The 23,016-nt window shown below is 45.0% G+C and overlaps 1 protein-coding gene across 1 annotated transcript in view; it reads left to right on the top strand.

Annotated features, from left to right (window-relative positions):
• LOC120324665 (unconventional myosin-Vb-like) overlaps positions 1-23,016 on the top strand; it is a gene marked incomplete at its 3' end in the record, with an annotated part of 106,069 nt that overhangs the window by 57,300 nt on the left and 25,753 nt on the right. Inside the window, exons 8-14 of the mRNA XM_039388403.1 lie at positions 482-589; positions 2,596-2,705; positions 4,265-4,530; positions 9,325-9,406; positions 10,947-11,087; positions 18,130-18,252; positions 19,508-19,591. Of these exons, the coding sequence (XP_039244337.1) occupies positions 482-589; positions 2,596-2,705; positions 4,265-4,530; positions 9,325-9,406; positions 10,947-11,087; positions 18,130-18,252; positions 19,508-19,591 (914 nt within the window). The remainder of the gene's footprint in view (positions 1-481; positions 590-2,595; positions 2,706-4,264; positions 4,531-9,324; positions 9,407-10,946; positions 11,088-18,129; positions 18,253-19,507; positions 19,592-23,016) is intronic.

Raw genomic sequence — 23,016 nt, 5'->3', positions numbered from 1 at the left:
CACTCGATTTATTGGTGTTGTCCTGAAATAACTTTGGTAAAGCACAGATGTTTACATGGTGTAATGCTGGCACTGCAAGCCATTCTCCGCTCCCTCTGCTCCCAAGGTTTAAGGCTTTATGTGGGAAAGGTGTTAAAGTATCTCAGTCAGTCATGGGTGTGTTAAACAGGATGAAAAATTATCGAAAGCAGTAACCTCAGTATCTGAAATAATCTTCACCCCTGTGATGGAGCAGTTATTAGAATACCAAATATACCATAGCACTGGCCTGACTGAGCTTGCTTTGAATGGGGAAGAGGTTTCATCACTGCAAGAAGTAGTTACAGTCACCTATCAAGGTTCTACTTCATCCATTTCTGAGTAACTGGGGTTTGAAGGGGACAGGTGCCCTTTGGGGAGCATCCCAGTCCATGTTCCAGGGGGTGGCTGCGGGGGATGAGTACTGCTTGGTGATGTATTGCTCCTCTTCCTTCTTTCCTAGCCTGTGCAGAAGACTTTTTCTACATTTCTCAGGGAGGTGACACGTCCATCAGTGGTGTGGATGATGCTGATGACTTTGAGAAAACGAGGCATGCCTTCACCCTGCTTGGTAAGGGTTTGCTCTGCTTGGAGCCTGCCCGGCAGAAGTCTCTTGCAATTGTTTTCAGTGTTTTGCCTGAATTATAATGTTCCTGTTGACCTAGTTGGCTTTACTTTGTTCTTCAGTATGAGCTGCAGAAGTGTTTCTTACAGCAGCCTGCAAAGCAGCAGTGAAATGGAGAAGGACACGGAATTTAAGAGCAACTTAAATAAACCATTCTGAAGGCAAAGCTGTGCTGCAGCTATTTTTTACACTTGTTTACAAGCAGGAAAAGAGCAATTACTCTGCAGTTCAATCTGTGCTGGGGCTGAGGGTGATGTCACTTCTCAGACCATCACAGTATTGTACCAAGTAGCTGATTTCCTGGAAATAATGAGCTGAGTACATCCCTGCTGTGCAGAGTCCATGTCTGTGTGGCAGCTGCGAAATCCATGCATGTTGCAGTGGAACAGTGCTGCAGCCTGCCTGCAGCAGTGGCTGTTGGAAAGGAAAAACAATTTTTGCTGGGGAAAACTTCCCTGGTTTATTAATATTTATCTGAAACCACGTTTTTAAATCCTGTTCAGTTTCGGTGCCTCTCAGATGCATTTCATATGTTGTGAGAGGAGTTCATGATGTTCACAGTTGGCTGTGAAATCCCCTGACCAGCTGTGCCAACAGTGAGCATGGACACTCATTTCAAGTGTTGGAACTGCAAGTGTTTCCCAAAAATTTGCCCTATTTGTGTTCAGATAGGCTCAATCTCTTTTTCTTTGGGGCGATAGTGGGGTCTTGTCATTACCCTCTTCTTGTACAGCTTGTGTGACTTCTAACTGTTAACTACTCAAAAAATAAGGCTTCTGTTTGCTCCAGATTTGCCCACAGGACTGTAATCCCCAGGAAACTCTCTTCCCATCCCCTTGGCATGTCTCTTTGTTCCCCTTCTCCACCTCCCCAAGCAGCCCCCCTGTCTCCTTGCTGATCCCTGGGAAGAACTGTGAGAGCATCTTCCTCTGCTGCCAGTTTGATGATGTTTTCTTTCTCTTCACATGCTTCCTCTGGCTCTGCCTTTCCTCATTTTTCCTTCAGTGTTTCTCAGCTCTGTTTCTGTTCAGGGCCTGGTGATACTGCTACTACACTTTTCAGCCTTTCCTTTCTGTGTGTAACTAGAAGAAGTCAGATTTATCTGCAAATCCCCACCCTAGCCAGGTTTAACTCCAATTAAGAGTTCCAAGTCACAGCAGAGCATTGCTCCTTTTAGTAACCTTGAAACCTTTCTCACTGTGCTGATAACAGAAAAGTCCCAAGAGAGAGAAAGGGAAGCTCTGGGTAATTCAGAAACCAGCAGGTGATGTCTTGGACCTTGGGTGGATAATTAGGACACCAGCCCTGAACACAAAAGGGACGCAGAAACCCAGCTGGAATGGAAAAAGAATGCAGGATACAGCGAGAAGGCCGTGTGCAGGCTGCTGCTGAGCAAAGCTCCTGCTGGGAATGCCTGTAAATCCTGCCAGAAAAAAAATATATAAAGCAATAACATCTTACACCCCCAATAAAGACTCACCAACACGTAGCTCTTTTTGAGGCACTGGGGACAGTGAGACAGAGTTCTGCATCACCTCCCTGGTGCCCTGCTGTATCCAGCTGTAGCACCAGCGTGGAGGCGTTTGTGCATCATGTGCAGGCCTTTAATTTTCTCTTCTGTTTGTGGGACACTGGCAATATGTTGTAATTTCTGTGCTTCAGTTGTCAGCCGACTACGATCACACAAAACAACCCCTTGTTCTGTAAAAGCCACAAGAGCTCTTACAGCTCTGACCCTGTTTGATCATAATGGAGCAGCATCCTTGGTTTTGTGTGTGTTAAACCCGTCTGTGTTAAAATTGACTGTTTACGGTGTGTTGATTGGAAGAAGTCTCATAATTCTGAAAACCAGCAGCCTGGGAAGGAAATCAAACACCTTGAGCATCTTCAAACAAAGTGAAAATTGCTGTTTGTTTTCTGGTGTGACAATCAGCTATCAATTGTTCACGCAGGAGTGAAGGAGTCTCATCAGATGACCATTTTTAGGATAATAGCGGCCATTCTGCACCTTGGGAACTTGGAAATCCAAGTGGAACGAGGAAGTGAAGCCTGTAGTCTGTCGGTAGGTCACCAGCTGGAGTGGGGCATGTGGGGAGTTTGCTATGTTCATAAATCAGGACATGTTGGATGTGTTGAGCTTCACAGCAGTATGCTTTAGTAGAAAGCCCTTTTCCTCCTGATTTTCTTTGCCTTTTTTTTTGGAAACACATTATAATTTCCTAGTCGCTTTGTTTTTTCCTTGGAGACAGTGAATTGCTCCTCCTCTCCGGCCAGCCTGTAGGCAAGATAAATCAAAGATTATCATCTTACATCCCAACACATCTTTAACTCTTCCTGCTTCCTTAGAACACCTAGTGCACACTGTTGGGGAACGGTGACTCCACCAGCAGAAGGTGTGATGCTCTAAAACCACTTTCCTGCAGGCAAAGCCATGGAGCTGCTGCTTGTGATGCAGCCAATCCAGCATCCAAAGGAGCACTGCCCAGTAAATTAGCAAGAATAAATAATACAAAACATGCCTTAGCGGCAATTTTTCTGTTTCTGTTTGTTCAGAGGTAGGGGGGAAAAAAAGCAATTATTTGGAAAATACTGTCCTGTAAATTATCATTGCATCTCAGGCTGGGTAGTTTGTTCCTAGTAAAAGTATTAAAATGGGTTCTGCACACAGTTTTAGCGTTACCCTTGAGACACCTTGGTGTTCGATGCATTAGGTGCTGGGGTAATTTACTTGATATTTGGCAACATGGATATGTTGAAAGAGGTCTGCTTTGACAATGTTGAGTTCTGCTAATTAAGTTCATATTGTTTAATTACCTACAGATGTAACTGCAAGGTGTTAAATCAGTTCTGTTATGCCTTTGAATCTGTAGTCAAAAGGGTATGATAGCAATAAAGCATTCTAGAATTCTCGTAAAGTGCACTTTTATTCTCCATCCCCAAACCCATTCAGCATTTGTATGTGCACGGATCTAACTGGAAACAATTTACTGCCTTTACATATATATTATTACATGGAAAAAAAGGAAACTCTTTTCTCCTTGTCCAAAAGGCAGTGCCCACTATCTTAGCACAACATCTTGCCTTAGTTTGATGGGGGGGGAAAATACATTGCACTGGGGAAAATGAAGTTCACATATAATTTTATTAATTGTTCAAAGCCCAGGCCCTTCTTGTAACGCACAATTTATAACTTTGTTATTCAAAATGGAGTTAGTTTGTAAAAGGTGTCATGGCAAAGCCTAAGCTTTAGCTTAAGAGCTTAATCCAGGTTGCTCTGAAGGAGTGTGTGGTTGCAGCTCAAGGAGTAGTAAAGTGGAGGTTGCTCTGTCCTCTGGAAATCTGCTCTTAGTGAAAACTGAGACCTCAAGGATAACCAGAGCAGAGCAGAGCTGTGGTGCCACTGTTTGGAGCTCTGTGTGAGCTGTTCCACTCATGTCCATGAAGACTGGCACAACTGGATGAGTGTCATTGCTTCTCCATTCCTGCCAACCACAGAGGGACACAGTCTCTCCCTAGATAGTTATGGAATGCCGCTAATTCCTTGCAAAGGTCTTGGGGGTTAAAGCTCCAGTTTGGGGTGTCACCAGCCTGCTGACTTTGCTTCTCATCCCCCTCTCTCAGAGCGAGGACGAGCACTTGAAGAACTTCTGTGGCTTGCTGGGCGTGGAGCTCAGCCAGATGCAGCACTGGCTTTGCAACCGCAAGCTCGTCACCACGGCTGAGACCTACGTCAAGAACATGTCCCTGCACCAGGTGGTGAACGCCAGGAACGCCCTGGCCAAGCACATCTACGCCCAGCTCTTCAACTGGATCGTGCAGCACATCAACAAGGCCCTGCACACCACTGTCAAGCAGCACTCCTTCATCGGCGTGCTCGATATCTATGGGTAGGCACGGTTTCTGCTTTTTAGGGCAGTTTAATTTGCCCTTGTTTTGCCCTTTGTAATTTGTCTTGCCCTTTGTAATTTGCCTTGCACATCATAATTTGCTTTGCCCTTCTTTCAAGGCACTCTTGGCCTTGGCTTATGCAGGTGATGGGAATGATGGGAAAGAAGCACAAAAAAGCACCATTCATGTGTGGTTTGCAGTTTGGATCCTCCTTTAGATTGTCCAATCCGACCCCAAAACCGTTCTGTTTGAGTGCTGGCTTTTGGGATTTACATCCCTTGCTGTTCTCATTTGGGATTTCTGTCTCGTGTGCATCGAGCTCAGGGTGAGCTCATGGTAAAGGTGCCAATGTGGAGACCAAAGACTGCACTTGGCTCTGCCTGAGGTTGCTCTGAGATTTGAGGAAAGCACTTTGCTTCTTCAGCTGTGAACCGCTGTTGCAGGGCCCTTGTGCCAGTGAGAGCTTTTGGAGGAGTTTGTGAACCTGTGGCATAAGGGCCATAAGGTGCAAAAAGCTCTTACAAGGCTTGCAGCCTCAGGGGCAATGAGCTTCTTCAAATTTGGGCTGGGTACCAGTCACTGCTTGGTCTGTCCTCCCAGCACTTGAGTGCTGGTAGATGAGGGATGTGAGAGTTGTTTGCGAAGAGTTCATTTTAGCTGAAGTGCTGCAAAGTAGGAGAAGGTGGAGGAGAAAAAAGGGATTCTGTCATTTATGGGGTGGAAAAGGAAAGAGATCTTGTGGGTTTGGATTTTACCCTTCACTCTTTCAACACTGTCTTTTTTCTGTCTCTCTGGGGAGCAAGGATAAGGGGAGAAGTCCAAGGTTTCCCAGAGAGGTGGTGTCCAAGGGCAGGTTGGAGGGGGCTTGGAGCAACCTGGGATAGGGGAAGGTGTCCCTGCCTATGGCAGGGGGGCTGGACTAGATGACCTTCAAAGAACCCTTTCAACCCAAATCATTTGATGGTTCCGTTGTTCTAAATGGGACAGCAGTGGCCTGCTGTGTTGCCTTAATATATTAAAATGCTGAGCTGTTCCTGTTTTGGAGGGGGAGGTGGAATGCATAAGTTGTAGCTGCTCCAGGAACCAGTCCCTAAGCCAGTGCAGTCGCTGTGCTTGCTCAGTCCCAAATCTCCTCTCATACCAGGCTCCTCGCAAGGTCTGTCAGATCTAAATGAACCTGGAGTTCAGAATGAAACCCTGCCAAAGCAGTGCTGGGTCAGAACAAAAAGACAGAAAGCTTTTATGGCTGTAATGCCCATACAATTGTCTGAGTTGGATCTTGTGTATAAACCCTCCCATGCGGTTTCTACAGCTGCTGGTGTTTGGGATGTTGATTTTCACATCTGCTGGACAAACACAGCAGCAGAAAGGAGGCTAGAAAGTGCTGGAGCATCAGTTCAACCCGCTCTGCTCATCTCCATCAGCAACTGCTGCCATATGGCAAGGCTTACAGGAACACTTCTATCAAGAATGATAAGATTACTGTTCTGTTTGTTTGGGGATTTCAGTGGGATAGCTTGAGATGGTGAGGTGGCTCTTACAGGTTTGCAAGTTTCTGGGCTCTCCTCAGTAGGTAGCACAGGACCTGGAAGATCTTAAATAGCTAAATGGGAATGGCACAGTCTTATTCGAAGACTGTATGAGGTAGAGAAGCTGTTTCCCATAAGTGTCTCCACAGATGAAAATTTCTGCAGGCTGGGATGTGATAAATAAAGCTCTGACATGGAACCATGTGGGCGGTAGTGGGTCAATACAGAAAATTGGATGCCTGAGTTAGGAAATCAGGCTTTCAGAAATCTGAATGAAAAGAGACTTGAGGATAATGCTCATGAAAGATTAAGCTGGGCTTGAAAACCTGTTAGTGTGGAAGAAAAGCCTCCTTTAGCTGCAGGTCTGTGCATCACATCCAGCGCGTGGGCAAACTGATGGTTTTACAGCACTGCTGTCACCATGGGGTGCAGCAGGGTTTTTTCCCACAAGGATCTGCAGGTCCTGTTGAAAGAGGCAGATTTGCAGGGGAAGGATGTCTGTGTTCTGCCTGTAGTGCTTGTGAGAATCTGGTGTCCTAAAAATCCCTTTTGGAAATGGGTGTTGCTGTCTAAATGCTGAGTGATTAACAATGCAGGGAATTTGGGTAATGATAACCTGACTCTGCAGTCCTTAAAAGCAGTTTGGTTCCCCAAACATGGATTTTTAGGGAGTTTTAATGCGTTTTGCCAAATATTAGAAGTTTTTTTCCAAATGTCTATTGTTTTTTCTTTTCATCTGGGAGAGGGATTGAGCTCTGAGAGAAAATGCAGAGGCCGTAGGATTTGTCTCCTAATTTTCTAATGCTCGACTTTGCACCCCTAATTCTCTATTAACATTGAGGTGACAGGGTGCAGCATTGAAAGCCTTCCATTGTATTTATTGAAAGCCATAGCAGCAGTACTGCAGTCTGTCTGAGGAGTGGGTTCACGTGGCATTCCTGGACTTGGCGGGGATGGCTTGTTTTTGCCATGTGAAGGGAAGTGTGAACACCCAGGTGGCCAGCTGTATGCTGGACTTATTTATGAACTTTAAATATTTTAGTATACACCCTGGTGCTACAGCGGATTTAGGAGATACAAGTCACACAGCAGAATAGGGAGCAGTAGAAAAACCAAAATATAGTGTTTGCCCCCTGAAGTCTACTGCCTCCAAGCTGAATGTGCCTCCTGGGGAGTCACAGGGATGGGCTGGAGTGGTGAATATGCTTATTTTTTGCATCAAGATCTAGTGCACTAAAATGAATAGAAACCAAACAGGCTCTGGTTTGCTTTTCCTATTAGGATGTTGCCTTGGTGCAGTCACTCTGAGCAGGTGGAACCTCCTGGCCAGCACACATGTAGAGCTGGTGACTGATCTGCTCTGTCAATCAGAAAATTGAGCTGGTAGAGTCCCTTAATAAGCAATTTAGTGAGATCTCCCTTGGAGCTGATGTTGTACAGCTGCTCTGCCCCTGGCTGGCACTCACTGAGAAGGTTCATAAACCTCATCTGGTGTCTCTGAAGTGGATATAAAGTTTCTACTCCGATTTCTTTTCCTCTTGCAGTCCCGCTCTTGTGTTTTTCTACCCAGCTCACCATCCCTCTTCATCTGTGTTTTAGTTAAATCTTTTCTTGCCCTGTTGCTGTGATCATGAACCTGCAGGAGTTGTGTTTCCAAGGAATCTTGGGCAAGTCACATCCCTTTAGCTGCAAGAGCTGAAGGTACCGACCTGCTCGGCACGATGGCTGTGCAACCAAGATCAGACACAGTGGGAGCTCTTCAAGGACATGCTCATCACTGAGGCTCAGACCACGTGTTTAATATAAATAGTTGTTGTCCCAGAGACCAGATTTCATTGTGTTAAAGACTGTAAGGGAAAGGATTGAGCATTCTCTGCTTGGCACAGGCTGCACCAACTGCGGGGGCAATGCCAGCCCTGGACAGGCAGAGGGGAAGCAGTCCCAGGTTTCCTCAAGGGCTGTGGGACTGATAAAAGCACAAAAGCAGCTCGTTTCTCCCATTCTCATTTCTCTTTTGCCTTTTTGTGTTGTATTTCCCCAAGGTCTCAAGCATTTTATGTGGTGAGGGCACCTGGTAATACCTGGGGAATAACTGCATGACCTGGGTAATGTGCAGATAATCCTCAGAAAGCAGCAGAAATACTGATTATTTTGGGGAGGGGTGATGGGAAAAAAAGGGCTTCATTTATTTAGTGCTTTAAGATTGTTCTGCCGGCTCCTACAGTGCCTATTACCCGAACAATTATTTAGCCACGTATTTATCCTTACAGCAGCTTACTCATTAAACACAGGGAGCCTTCCCACTTCTCCCCTTATTTTAATCCTTACAGTCACGTGTCAAAGATTTCCTTCCCTCCTCCCCCTTCCAACTGTGCCTTAAAAATAGAAATAAATAAAAAATAATTCCCTGTGTAGCTGAAAAAGTCTTCTTTGTTTTTTTTAAGAGCAGGCCTGGCTCCCTGTGCCTGTCCCTGGATGTCATGTCCTTCAGCCCCAGGGGCTCTGCTGGCTCTCTGCTGCTTACCTGTAGTTCACGTTACTAAAACTGCATATTTTTTTCCCTTCTAATTGTGACTAGGAAGCCAGTTTTGAGCTTGGTTTGGAGTCAATATGTGGAAAGGTGGGATAATGATTTGGTGAGCGGAGTTTTGGAAGCTGGTGAAGAGAGGGACCAGTGAGTCCAGCTCCAAACTTCCTCTAAGGAACATGGAATTGGAGCTGAAATCATCATTTTTCCCCTCTGCCTTCCAGAAGTTGCTTGCTCACGTGTGCCCAGGTTTTGTGCTAACAGGGATGCAGTACAGAAGCTATAGTTACAAATTCAGTTCCTTCTTTTTCTGCTCTCTTGAATTCCATTAAAAATAGCTCCTTGGGTCTTTTAGGACAGTGGCTCCTGTTTCTTCATCGCCTTTGCAGTGAATATATTTGGACTTAATATTTCATAATATTTTTCCCCAAGAGAGGCTGTTACATTTCTTGTCTCAGACAGCGCTTCTGCCTGACGGGCAGGAAGCTGCAGTTGTGCCAAGTATCTCATTCGTGCATAGCAGGAGAGACCTCTTGAATCCCTTGAGTTGTGCCAAGGAGAGGGAGATGTTTTGAGGAATAAAGTGTAGATCTGGGATAGAAGGAATGCAAGGAGACAGCTGAATACCTGCCGTTCCCCATCACACAGATGACACCGTTGTGGGGCGGGGGGGGGGGAGGAAAAGTAGATTTTGAGACAAAGCAACATTTAATGCTGATTTATTCATTGCTTTGCAGGTTTGAAACTTTTGAAGTGAATAGCTTTGAACAGTTCTGTATCAACTACGCCAACGAAAAGCTCCAGCAGCAGTTCAACTTGGTAAGGTCAGCTTGGAAGTGTTCCACAGAACTTAGCAGAAAATGTAACAAGGCAAGATTGTTGTATGTCTGGCTTCTGTTTAATGGCATTCACCTGCAGTGTGGACAGATCGTGTGGTCAGTAGGAATGCAGTCCCTGGGATACCTCTCTCCCAAGCATTGCACTGAAATGGCACTTAATATTCCCATCAGGTTGAAAAATGTTGCTCTGTTGATGTATAAGCTTGATACTGGAAATAGGTTTTATGTTTTATGCAAAGGTTCACTAGGGTTTTGAGTAAGCATATAATTTGCCTTTTTCTTGGTGTAGTTTCAGTCCTAAAGCAAAATCTGGATCGTCTTGTGCCAGGTCCTGATTTCCAGTGTAAGTTAAAGTATGGGTGTGGAAACCTGCCCATTAAGTGTGGCTTAAATCTGTGAAATGAAAACTCTGTATTAAATAGCAGGATTGGACACACTCCCCGCTTTTCACTTGGACATGCCTCACAAAACCCGGAGATTTTCCTATTTTATTAGAAACAAGTGCTTGCCTGCACTGGAAATGAAACCAGTAAGGGGGTTGTCTTCTACTTTGGTTGTAAGCAGGGGAGAAATTGCTATCAGTTTCAGGATGCAAGGGAAAACTTGTTAAATTTGAGCAACTAAGTACTGCAGATTAGTTTGGCCCTTTGAAACCATATCATATGCATGGCCATGAACATTTGCAGTCTATCTAAGGCATCAGATAGATCACTGCTGCTAAAAATGAAAAGTAAATTATGGATTGTATTTGCACTATTCATATCTTACTTGGTATGTCTAACTATCACTTCTGAAGCTTATAAATCCAAACTCCGAGATGACATGTTTGAAGAGATTTTAAAGAGCTATCTTTGAGGGAAAAAAGTGCATTTGAAAAATCATTTTTAATATGCTTTAGAGTATCTCAGAAATAGCCAGAGACAATTTATCTGCTTGGGCAGAGTTCTGAGATACGTAAGCCACACAGAGGTTTTTTTTTTTTTTTTTTAACCATTTTTTTGAATAAGAGGCTGCAATAGAAGTGTCCCTGATTTGGTCAGATGCTGCTGCTGATATCCCTTCTAGGATGATGGGTGCTCTTTGTGAAGCAGATGGGGGGATGCACTCTTAGCCCTGGCTGAGCTCCTACTGCAGGTCATTGCTTTAATCAGCAGAGCAATAAAGGAGAGAGGGATTTTTGTCAGCCCAGGAGATATATGTGTCATTGCCACTTCAATATATGGCTTCCACCTCAATGTAGTGACAGCTTCAGTCATTTTCTAGTGAAAGTCATTTAAAGCCTTATTTTCCCCTACCCCATGGCAGGGAGTGGTTTCCGAGTGTAATGCTTTTATTTCCCTTGCCAGAAGCTAAATTGTGTAGATGGCAGAGCCTGCATAGGCTGAATGTGAGGGCACCTAAACCTCTATGGCTTCTGGATGTTCTCGTGGAATACTGCACTCCAGAGGGGACAGGGGGGTGGATGTGGAAGGGGCTGGCTGGGGTCACGGCCAGTAACTCTGCTGTTCTTCCACTCTCAGCACGTGTTTAAACTGGAACAAGAAGAGTACATGAAGGAGGGAATCCCTTGGACTCTCATAGATTTCTACGATAACCAGCCCTGCATAGACCTTATAGAGGCCAAACTTGGGATCCTGGACCTGCTGGATGAAGAGTGCAAGGTAAAAAGTGTTTTTCTAAAAGGTTAAATAATAGGCTTTAACCTGAGGCATCTTGCAAGAGGGTAAAAACCTCCTTCATGTGTGTTGCTGGGGTGCCTGTGGCAAGGGGAGGCTGTTGGCATTTGCTTTGCTTTAGAACACTCCAGAGCCTCCTTGGCAGGTATTTGCTACCGGCCTGGTGCCTGATCTCACCATGTGCTGCCAGTGCTGATGTTTCTGGCCTGGCTGTAGTTAGGAATAGCCATTGCTCCAGACTTGATTGCTTTGGTGTTATCCAGGAGCTGGAGTTCCTCTTTGCCTCAAGCCTTATTTTGTCTCAAGGGAAATCTGAGTCCTCTTGCAGTAGCTATTTGGGGTGAAGCTGATTGCATTCAGTGCACAGACTTCAGAGACTTGCAGTGTTGGAGAGCAGTTTGCTCTCTTTTGCACTCTATCTCTGTCTCTCATACTGGCCAAAACTAAATCTTGTTTAAAAGTTAAGAAAGGCCAGAATGGCAAACCTTCATGAGAATCCATAAGAAAGGTTGGACTTCTTATTCACTCCTTGTTCAGTCATGAATTACCAAATATACCTAGGAACAAGAAGGGTCAGATGGGAGATTTTCTTGAGAAGCTGGGATGCCTGTTTTGAAGGTCTTTTTTTTTGGAAGGGGATGGGAACAGCCTTCCTGCTGGATGTACCTGCCCTGAGGAGCCTCAGACTGGTTTTGCTATGGTGTGATCCAGCAAGTTGTCCTTTGGGAGGAGTTTCCATTGAGACTTGAATATATTCTGTGACTGGAAATGTCGTACTGGTTGTGGAAGATCTTTGAGCATTTTTGAACAAAGGCAGGGAGGGATGAGACAAAGGGTGGTGAGAGAGCTGAAGTAGGGAAGGGGCCCTGGCCAGGATAGCCAACGTGATAAGGACACAAGGAATTCCTGTTGGCTCTGTGGGATCCATGAGTAGAGGACAGATCTGGTGGCCCGAGAACAGGAATATCATGTTGCATCAGAAAGAAAGGTTTTGGATCCATTATTTAGACTAATGCCCCTGCTGGGATGGATTTAAGGAGGTGTATGACCTGTCCTTGTCTGGGAAGAGGGTGACCTGTCAAGCGTTTGCCTTCCCAGGCACGATGGGGCTGCCCCAGCCTGCACATCCCCAGCTCAGCTGGGGTACAGACACTCCATCTATCTCCTTGTGATGAGCCAGAGTTGGGACTTTGACTTTTCAAATCTTCTCTCAGGAATACTCCTTAAAAATGAGAACAAATTAAACTTAATTTGATGTCCTTAAAAATAGCATCTCAACCAGAGCTGGCTCGGAAGGAGGTCAGAGTGTTTGCTTGATACTCAGTACCATTTCTTCTGGTGTCTGTGCTATTAGGCCTGCTAAATTTTTCAGTCTCAAACTGTCTCTTGGATAACTTTGAGGATCTTAAATGAAATTACCCTTGTGTCTTGTTGGGAGTAACACCCTAGGCTCCTCTCTGGGGCACGTGGCACTGGTTGCTGCAGGTGACATTGCATGAGATAGAGCAACTCCCATGCACCACCTACTAATGTGGGCAACTTTGCTGCAGATCTACCCGGTACTATTTCTTTTTGTCTGTGCTTATTTTTTTACCAAAAAACCCCCCCGAATCATGAGATCTATTCCCCCCCACATAAAATGTCAATTCTCTGGTTATTTACCTGTCAGTGGGGGATGCTGCCATTAGTCAGAGGCCCTTATTATAGGCCCTGTAATCACCTCTTTTATAATAACATGTAAGTGTTCTTCAGTTTTATGAAAATTTCAGCAAAACCTGTCAACTGAAAGCACCAGTTTATGGATGAAAACCTTTACCCCCATGGAAGTGTTTCACCTCTCAGGGTGGGACCACAATAGGGTAATTGCACATCACCTCGTTAGGACACAGGGTGGTGGATAAATGTACTCTGGGACTTGAAAGGGCATCGAGGGGATCTTGGCTACATGATGACTCACTAGCACAAATGCAGAGGGTTTGTCACTAATGTTCTTGTTTCACAGTATGGATTTTTTTTTTTTTTTCATCTTTAGTGTGTGGATGGGGAGGAGGTGGCTGGGAACGTGCTGAAGCAGTTCAGCTAGTGAAGGTCATATGAGAGTTTTGTCCCTGTTTAGAGAAAAATTGAAACAGGAATCAGCAATGAAAGAGAGGACTCTTGAACTGAGATTGGAGCGTTAAGGACTAAACCTGTCTCATGAAAGCAAATGAGAAAAGCCTTAGTTCTTAAAAAAGATTTTAAGATATAGAATCATAGAATGGTTTGGGTTGGAAGGGACCTTAGAGCTCATCCAGTTCTACCCCCCTGCCATGGGCAGGGACATCTTCCACTAGCCCAGGTTACTCCAAGCCCCATCCAACCTGGCCTTGGACACTTCCAGGGCTGGGGCAGCCACAGCTTCTCTGGGCAACCTGTACCAGGGCCTCACAGGGAAGACTTTCTTCCCAAAATCCCATCTAAGCCTGCCCTCTGGCAGTGTGGAGCCATTCCCCCTTGTTCTGTCACTTCATGCCTTCGTGAAAAATCCCTCTCCAGGAGGTAGATATTTATGTTTGGGGTTTTTTTTAAACAGCTTTGAAATCTTAGGATTTGGAAGCTGTTGTAGAATCGTTAAGGTTGGAGGTGGCCTCTGGAGGTCATTTGGTCCTACCTCCAGTTACACCCTTGGTCTGCCCAGGAATCCTTATAATCTCCATGGGCTGTGATCTGTGTCCTCTGCTGAGTGACTGTGGAGTTCTTGAAGTGCCTTTTCCCTGTTTCCTGCACTGGAGTTTCATCTCCCCGGAGCTTTTGGAATCTCTTAGTTTTGCTTTGACCTAAAAACGTGTCAGAGGAACAGCAAGAGTTCATGTCCCATGCACCACGATGGCATGATGTTGAAGCGCTCAAGCACAGACTGATGACCCTGAAGAGATGGGAAAGGGCAGAAGGGCATCCAGGAGAACCTCCCTGTGGAGAGATGTGAAGTGTGCATGGAGTCACCGCGGGACAAAGTGAGGTGGTGGGAAATAATTTGGGATGAGAGCAAAGTCCTTGAGGGGAGCAAGTAGAGTCTGTCAGAAGAAATGCGCATGAAAGAGGGAGTCTGTCTTCTGAAAATCCAGCTGTGAGAGGATTGCTTGGATGTCTGGAATGCATTTAGGTTATGGTCGCACTAGTTGTGAAGGAAATTACTTTGGTGGAGGGGGGTTGGTTTTTCAAGAGACCTTAATTATCTTCAGAGGAAACGGAAAACTCTCTGAGAAATGCAGTGAAGCCTCTGAGTCAAAGTTGGATAAGCTGTCCTGCTTTTTGGGGCTGAAACTGCTTGCCCTGTGGGAGTGCTGCTTGTCTTCCACATGCTTCCCAAGTGCCTTGGACATGACTTTCAGGGACTTGGGGTGATTCTTGGGTGGTCCTGGGCAGGGCCAGGAGTTGGAGTTGATGATCCTTGTGGGTCCATTCCAGCTCAGGACACTCTGTGATTCTGTGATTTGGGAGTACAGTCAGAGGTTGCTCTCGATGCCCAAGTTTCTCTGTAAGGTGTCCTGCAGCCTCACTGCTTTCGTGCTTTTGCCTGTGCTGTTGGGATGGTAGTGGGAATGAAAAGTTAATGAAAAAAACCCCTGTCTGTTAGCATGGAATGCATCGAAAAGGGTTCTGTCAAGAACAGGCTGGTTGGAAGGGTTCATGTGTCAATTGCAGAACAAGATTTTGCAGAACAATTGTCCAAGATTTGTTAGGGATCTTGGTGAAATCCTTTCTGCTGAGGAGCAGCCTGACCCCGAGGCTGCCGAAGGGGGATGTTTCTCACCAAACCCACAGACTCCCTCACGTTCTTGAGCTCTTCTTTTGTGGCTCTGTTTTGTGTTTGATGGCACGTTGCCATTGTGTTATGCTGTTAATGTGCCAAATGCATTTTCTAGTGTTGTTCAAAAGATGCTCTTTAACCTTTCCCGTGTCCTTCTGTCAAGTGCCAGAAACACTGAAGTCTGTTTCTGGCTGACTGGTTTTCAATCCTGCTTGTCTCCGCGCGTCGCTGTGAACTTGGGTATCTGAGCAAATGTGTTTTCCTTGTCTGGACTCGTTAGTTTTTTGAGCATCAGAAATGAGCACATCGCCTTCCTGTGCTGCCCTGTCCTGTCCAGGGGGATTTCTGCTCCACGGGCAGAGGTTGGACCTCTGGGCTTTCCTTTCGGGCGGGCCGCCCGATCCGATGGCAGAACAACCTCCCCCATGTCATGCTGTCAGCTTTGATGACTTTAAAGTCAGGCACATCACTTGCACTGGAACGTGGCTCTGGAGTGCAGAGGAAGCCCAGGCTTTTTTCAGGCTTTAACTTGTACTGGAGCTAAGGACAAAAGAAATAATATGTAAATGACTTTCAGGGGGTTCACTTTTAGATCATTAGGTTTGAATTTTAGAATCTCAGAATGGTTTGGGTTGGAAGGGACCTTAAAGACCACCTCTTTCCAATCCCTTGCCATGGAGGGGCATGACCTCCCACTATCTCAGGTTGCAAAATGGGAGGACTTGAGCCTGTGGGGTGACCCTGGCCGTGCTGGGTGGGTTTGATTTCGGTTGCAGTAGCTCCTGACAACTCAGAGGACAGTGTATGGAGGGATTACACTGTCCCACCCATTTTGTGAGGAGTGACAGAGGCACGACAAGGAGGACGAGCAGAAGCGCTGACCTTGTGTGCTATTCCTGGTGTAAGTTTTACCTTGTTTAAAGATTCCATGCAAAACTTGCAAGGCAGTCGCTTTTCGTCTTCCCCAGCCCCTAAAAAAGAGATGAGATAGTCTCTAAATAACTTTCTCCGTGGCTCTAAAGGCCTTAAACTGCCAAGCTAATACCAAAAGCTGTTATAATAGTGCAGATAATGGCCCTGTTAGTTTTTATCTCTGGAACTTGGTCCCAGTCAGGTGCTCCTCAGGCAGCTAAAAATACTCTGGCTGCAGGATGGTGAGCAGGGTAGGGCAAAACCCTCTTTCTGGGAGGCAGGAGCGAGGCCTTTGAAGTTCAGCTCTGAGATAAGCAGGTTTTTCAGCAAAGTGGATGGCCTAGAAGAGAGCCTGGTGCAGGGTAAATCTGCTCTCTGCAGCATCCCACGGCTCAGGTGCTCCTGCTCTGCACCTGTGGCTTAGTCCTGAGCAGGATGTAAAAGAATATATTTAATATTTATATGTAAAAGAATGTCTTTTACATATAAATATTAAATATAACTGATGAAAAGAAACCCATCTGCATTTATATAACCCTGTAGTTTAAACATGCAAGTCTATCTGGCGTAAATAAAACATGTATATAATTGCATAACTGAGTGCCATTTTAATATTTATATATGCTCTCTGTTATTTCTATGCGTGTCCATAATTGGCTACACTTAAAACCTGTGAAATATAAATAAATCTGGGGTAGCATGGCATGCATGAGTGGCTGCTGCATTTAATTCACCCCCCTTACTGGGGATAGGCAGGAGATGCTTATCCCAGTGTCCAGAGCCCTTCTGGTGTGTTTTGGTTTGCTGTCATGAAATCAAAGGCTGCTTCAGAGCAGCGCTGAGAAGTATTCCTCAACTGTCTTGAGGTTTCCTTCTCACTGTTTGCTGCCCCTATTTCCTCTGTCATTTTTCATATAAAGATCTATGTAAAGTCCTGATGGATGATCCAGAGCTCTGCCTGATGCTGCACAGTTATTCTGTGGTTTCTAGGCTTTTGTCCCATCCAGTTTTAAATATTGCCTAACACTTCTCTTCCAGCTCTTCTCTTTTTCTAACCTAAATTATCCAGTCAGTCATTTTCTGTTAAAACTTGTGTGTGTATATGTGCCCTACTGGCAGTGATCCATGGGATGGACCCATCAGCTGTGGCTCTTCAGCCCTCAAGAACAACAATTTCACTCCTTGTTTCCTTTGATTTTCAAGAATTTTGTTTTGTGTCGAGCTCGTTGGGCTAGAAAAGCACAAAATAAAATATATGTACAAGTAGGTGCTTTCCTCGAACGCCCTTATGTTTTTTCTGTAAAGTTTTTGGGCTTTTGGCTGGTTAGCAGAGAAGGACCTAAATATATCCTGGAAGAATGAGTCTGCATGGGAAGTGTAATGATGTATTTAATATTAGAAATCACAGCATATTTTTATATGCTGCTATACAGCTGTATGTGCTTAGAAAATAACAAAACAAAACAAAATTTTCCTGATCTTGACAATATGTTGCATTAACTTAATTTTACCATTATTTAGTGGGTAAAAACTGCAGATGCTGGGGAGGATGGTAAGCTCAAGCATTCTTTAACTGTTAATGTGTGAACAGTAGCCCAGGTAGTGCTGTGAGGTGTTCTTTTAAGTCATTGCAGTTTTTTAGGATTTCTCCATTCTCTGCCCTATTCTACCAAAGCAATTTCTTGGGCAACACCTGATATCTTGCTGTACCGTGGCCAAATTTTTTCAAATTTTGCGTCCTGATTTCAGTCTAAATAGAAGGCAGAGGGAGGGTTTGGTATCCAGGACATCCGTGGCACAGGAGATTTGGATGTGTGGGAAGGGGACATGGCAATCATTCGGCTGTGGCAGGACAGGTATGTGGGTCTGAAGTCCCAGCCTTGTGTGTAACTGGGGTTAAAACATCATGGGATTGGAATCCAAGTGATCCCAAAAAGGCAGAGATTTCTTAAGAATTACGATTTTAGTATTATTTAATTTTAGTATCTAAGAATTGTTATTGTACTGCTATTATTATTTTAAATGAGATAGACCAGAACTTCCCGCATGTTTTCTCAGGTGGCAGTTTCTGGAAGTACTCGTTCACCGAAAATAGCACTAAAAAAAGTAATGCTGGTGCCTGAGTAACTAATGTAACTTAAGTGTAAAAATACTCCCTTAATCTTTGGGTATTTTTTTCCTGCAAGAGCAGTTCTGGCTGTTGGAACAGAACCAGCATTTGGGTGTTTTTTCACTGGCAGTGAAATTTTAGTGCGTTTGTCAGGAGTATACAAGAAAATAGAGTAGCACGCGCTCCTAGAACTGGTCCATCTTCCCACCTTGCAGGTTCCCAGGGGCACTGACCAGAACTGGGCACAGAAGCTGTATGACCGCCACGGCTCCAGCCAGCACTTCCAGAAGCCCCGCATGTCCAACACCTCCTTCATCATCCTGCACTTCGCTGATAAGGTACCCAGGGCTGGAAACGGGAAGTGCCCGGAAGGGAAATAAACAGTCACGTGAGGGAAAATTAGTTCACAGCCCCAGCGAGCTGCTTTTCGGTGACAGGGGTGCCTGGGTGGCAGATATCTCGGCTCGGTGCTCGAGTCTAGGTCAGCTCCAAGGACTTCAGCCTCAGAACTGTTGCTCTAAGCTGTAAATTGTCGTGGTTTCTAGAGGAGAGTAAAATCCTCTTTTTCAAAGCTGCGGCGAAATGAATTTCTGTAAGGGCAGCTTGACACAAAATGTATTGGAAAAAGGAATTACTTCTGAAGGGCAGGAGCTGCGAGTGTCAGTGAGGCACAGTGTGGGGAGGAGGTGAGAGGTGATCCTCTCTGATCCCACCTTTCTGAGGGAGAAGATACCAACTGTGGGACTAAACTAAACTAAATCCCAGTGTCTGGAGCTGTAGGGGCATCTCCATGGGCTCCAACTTCATCAAAACCCTGATGTGACAGGTGTCACTCACAGCAAATGACAATCTCAAAAGCCTGCAGTTATCCCAAAGATCCATTTGTTGGGAAAAAAAAAAATACCAGGGATGTGTCTGAGGAGCCAGACAACAAGCAGGTGCTTTGCTGCCATACAGGTGCTTCTCCTAACCAGATTTGCCCTGGATGTGAGAGGCACTTTTCATGGCAAAGGTTGGTACTCACCTTTCCTTAGGCATTTGGTTTTGCACTTGTATCCCTCACAATCTATATCTCTCTGCAAGTTCCCCCCCCCTTTTTTTTTTGTGGTCAGTTATTTCAGCCAACTTCAAATGTAAAAAATGAAATTTTCTTCTGTCCTCTCTAAAGTATACTTTAAAGAATGTTTTTCTAAGTTCCTTTGCATCCCAACCCTCTGCAATTTCAAAAACTAAGAGACCTACAAGAGACATAGCCAAGACATCTTTTGAGGTTTATTGATTAGCTTGCAAGAAGATGAGGAATGAACAAAAGAGCTTGTAGAGTTACTGATGAACTTTGCATTTTTTTTTCCCCTCTGGTTTCCATACAGAGCAATTCAATGACTAAGAAACAGTCTGCGTTTGCAGCAAGAGTTTTGCTTTTATTCAGATTCACTTCTTCTGATTTAAAAGTGACCTTTAAATTCCAGTTGTTCTCCCCTTTCCCTCTCTCAGGTTTTTCGGGTGAACTCTGGGTAGCAGGGGAGCAGTGGGAGCACCTCGTCCCTGTGTGGTCTGACTTTACCCTCTGAACTTCCTTTTGTCTCCTGCTAGGTGGAATACCAGAGTGAGGGATTTCTGGAGAAGAACAGGGACACCGTGTATGAGGAGCAGATCAGCATCCTGAAAGCCAGCAAGGTAAAAGCAGTAAATCATGGCAGTGGTCCTGGTTGGAGCTAAATTGTGTGTTCCTGTGCCATGCCACAGCATGTTGGGTATGTGAACATGTAACAGCAGCGAAAGAGGCAAATACATGGATGTGGAGGAGGGAGGAAGGGGGTAGAGGAGAGTGCTGGGGGCTATAGTCACACCCATGTGTGGGTCTGTATGGTTATACATGTTCTTTCACCCTGGTGTTGGTATCCTGTCATCACAAAAATCGTTTCCAAACCTGCTGATCCTCTTCTTTTTTGGTCACCAAGGACCAAAATTAGGAACAGCTAGTTACTGGGCATTGTATATCCCACTTAACTCTTGCTTGGAGCTCCCAATCATCAGCTGGCACTGAAGGTGTTATCATAGAATCACAGAATGGTTTTGATTGGAAGGGACCTTAGAGATCATCTTGTTCCAACCCCCTGCCGTGGGCAAGTATACCTTCCACTGGACTAGGTTGCTCAAAACTAAGGTGATCCTGGGGTTAAAAGCCATGGTCAGCAGTGTAGTCTGTATATTGTGGGTAGCTTTGATGACCCTATCACCCTTCCATACGAAAATTGCTGTTTGTCTTAGCTGTAGTCCATCATACATGTCCCTGTGTCTTCTAATTACTTTAATAATTAGTATGCAAAAGATAGGGTTAATACACAACGCTGGAAATGTTACCCAAACTCTGAGGCATCCCAGCTGCTGTGGAGCTGTTTTACACCACTGCCAGTACACAGTTTTAACAAATAAACTCATATTCGTGATCACGCTGCCACTCCTGTGTTACAAGATTTCGTGCCTTGTGCCTTTCTTCTCTTGAGTGTTGTACAAACAACTTGTCAACATCTCATTGCTTCAAGTGCCAGCGGGGGTGTATTGACTGACTTTGAATACCAGGTCTCCTGCTAAAGAGCATTTTGGCTCTCAGTGTTAAAAATCTCTGGTATTTCTGTGGGCTGGGGATTTGGTGGGATGTTGGAAGCAGAAGAGCAGTAGCTGTGGGGCTCTGCAGGCTTTGGTGTGGGTCCTGTCTGCAGTGAAAGGGCATTTGGCAATGGGCTTCAGGTTGGACACTTCACAGCTCTATGTATAAATTGAGCAGATTTTACACTGACTTCCAGTATCACACTCTTGTCTCCATGAGCACTTGGGGGGATTGGGTTAAAGGTGTCAATAGCACAGACATCTAAGGAATTTCAAATACTTGCTGTTTTAAAACCAGACCAAAAGTTCTTCCCTGCAGCCTTGAGTCTTTCATTGTCAAGTAATGAGCTGAAACTTCATAGACAGCCTCATCCCTTCCAGGGGCAGCTTTTATTAAAGAGTTAGAATGAAAACCCGGCCCTGCAAAGTCCAACACCTGCATCCTGCATCCAAAATAAAGGCTGCGTGACTTTGGGGCACTGCTGTCCCACCAAACCTTGTGCATGGTTTAAGGAAGGAATGTATCTGCTTTTCTACAAAACTTTTTGAAGCCTACCACAGCATGGGCCAGTATGTTAAATTGGTTTTGGGGGTTTTTTTGCATTACAGATTCTGGACCCCCCTGCATATTGCAAGCAAACGTGTCACATATCCAGACCTCTCTTTGTGCCACCCTCCCTTGGGTTTACTTCTGACTGTCACCTTCCAAAGGCACCCTAAAGAAGGAGTGGGGTGAGGGGAGGTGGAGGAAATAGTGGTTTTAGAAGCATTTTAAGCAGGAGCTTGTTCCTGTCAAAGTTCTGAGATGAGGATGGGAAATTATTTGACTGTTGTCAGTGGCTTGCCCTGTGTCCCCGCCAGGAATTCATATGAAGAATGAGCAAATTTCTCATCCGTGGGGGTAATTTTGAGACTAATAACTGTGAAGCTGTCTCAGGGCAAAATCTGGGCATGATTAGAGCTTATTAGAAATGCCAGGTAGCCTCCAGGAATAATTGATGCTGTATGATGAATTATTTAGCCAGTGCTGAACTTGCTGTTGAAATCAGTGCTGCAGAACTGGCAGTGTCTGGTAGGGATTTCTGTTTGACTTGGTTGCAGAGGAGAGATGTGATCTATTGTTGTAGAGTGTTGGGGATCCTGGAACTCCCTCTGTGAAAATAAGATATTTTTAAAAAATGGTGAAATAGGTCTCTCTGTCCTATACAGGGACTATAATATAATACCAGAGCAGGCTGGACTTTCATTTAATAGCTGAAAAAACCACCAAACCCTGCTCCTTGCAACTAGTTTGCTTGACCTAAAAAAACCCCAAACAAATCAAACCATAAAAAATGAATGTGAATGTCTTGGGACCCAAGATTTAAGTTTACCCGTCCTGCAAACGAGGGTAATGGTCCTTGGGGTCAGGTGTTAGGACCTTGTGGCTTCATGGTGGCAGCTTTGTAGGCGACACCAGCATTGCATTTGTGATCATGGAATCACAGAATGGTTTGGGTTGGAATGGACCTTAATCGCCATCTCGTTCCAAACCCCTGCCATGGGCAGGGACACCTTCCACTAGACCTGGTTGCTCCAAGCCCTGTCCAGCCTGGCCTTGGACACTCCCAGGGATGGGTCAGCCACAGCTTCTCTGATCCAGCACAAAACACTCTCAAATGCACTTGGCTCTGAGAACATTTGGGAGATAGTTTGAAGAATTTCTGCCTTTAAGCCATTTCTTTAGTGACATGGGGGCAGTGACTGTTATCGGCCTGCGCTTATGCTGTGCTGTCCTGGGAAAAAGAGCAGCAGGAACATCCTCACTTTCCTCCTGAAAAGCCTCTAAAAGCTGATGATCTGCTCTTGGTTTCCCTAACCCCTGTTTGCCAGCAGATTGTGTTATCCTGTTTTTTTGTTTGATTTTTTTTTTTGCCTCTTGACTGCCATGTACCTCCCAGGGCTATAAACAAATAAAACCAATTTTCTTTTGCTGCAAAAAGCAACCTGGTCTCTCTGAACCGAAGAGAGCAGCAGTGACAGTGCCGAGTCTGCTGCTCATATGTGCTAGTTTGATTAAAACTTAAATTTGTACTGCAAAAAGCTGTGCTGTGAGGACTTTGTCCTGTCCTCAGGACCAGGCCTGCATACAGTATTCACTGCTTTCTTGTTTGTATTCCCACCAAATCTATGTGGAGGGCAAGGGGGAACACTCAGTTTAACACAGCAAGGACCTAAACACCTCTCCATCAACAACCACATCTCTGATGAAGCGCTCCCACCAAGGCAGAACTGCCTTCTGCTAATTAGAATGCAATTAATGCCATCAACAGGACAGTGAAAGAAACTTTATAGAGCAGCTAATTAGTTCTGTTAGTGCTGGTCAGCTAAAACAGTTGAGAGTTGATGTTCTTTGAATTAGGGAAACTGATTTGACTACTGATGGAGAGGAGAGCATACAGGTATGCTGCATAGGTATTGTACTCCAGTTCCTTTGTAATTATGAATAATGC

Source organism: Pipra filicauda, unplaced genomic scaffold (assembly GCF_003945595.2).
Source record: "Pipra filicauda isolate LSUMZ 115617 unplaced genomic scaffold, ASM394559v2 scaffold645_size190756_pilon, whole genome shotgun sequence".
Classification (NCBI taxonomy): Eukaryota; Metazoa; Chordata; class Aves; order Passeriformes; family Pipridae; genus Pipra; species Pipra filicauda.
The sequence above is the reverse complement of the archived record's forward strand: the minus strand, read 5'-3'. Positions and strand labels throughout refer to the sequence as shown.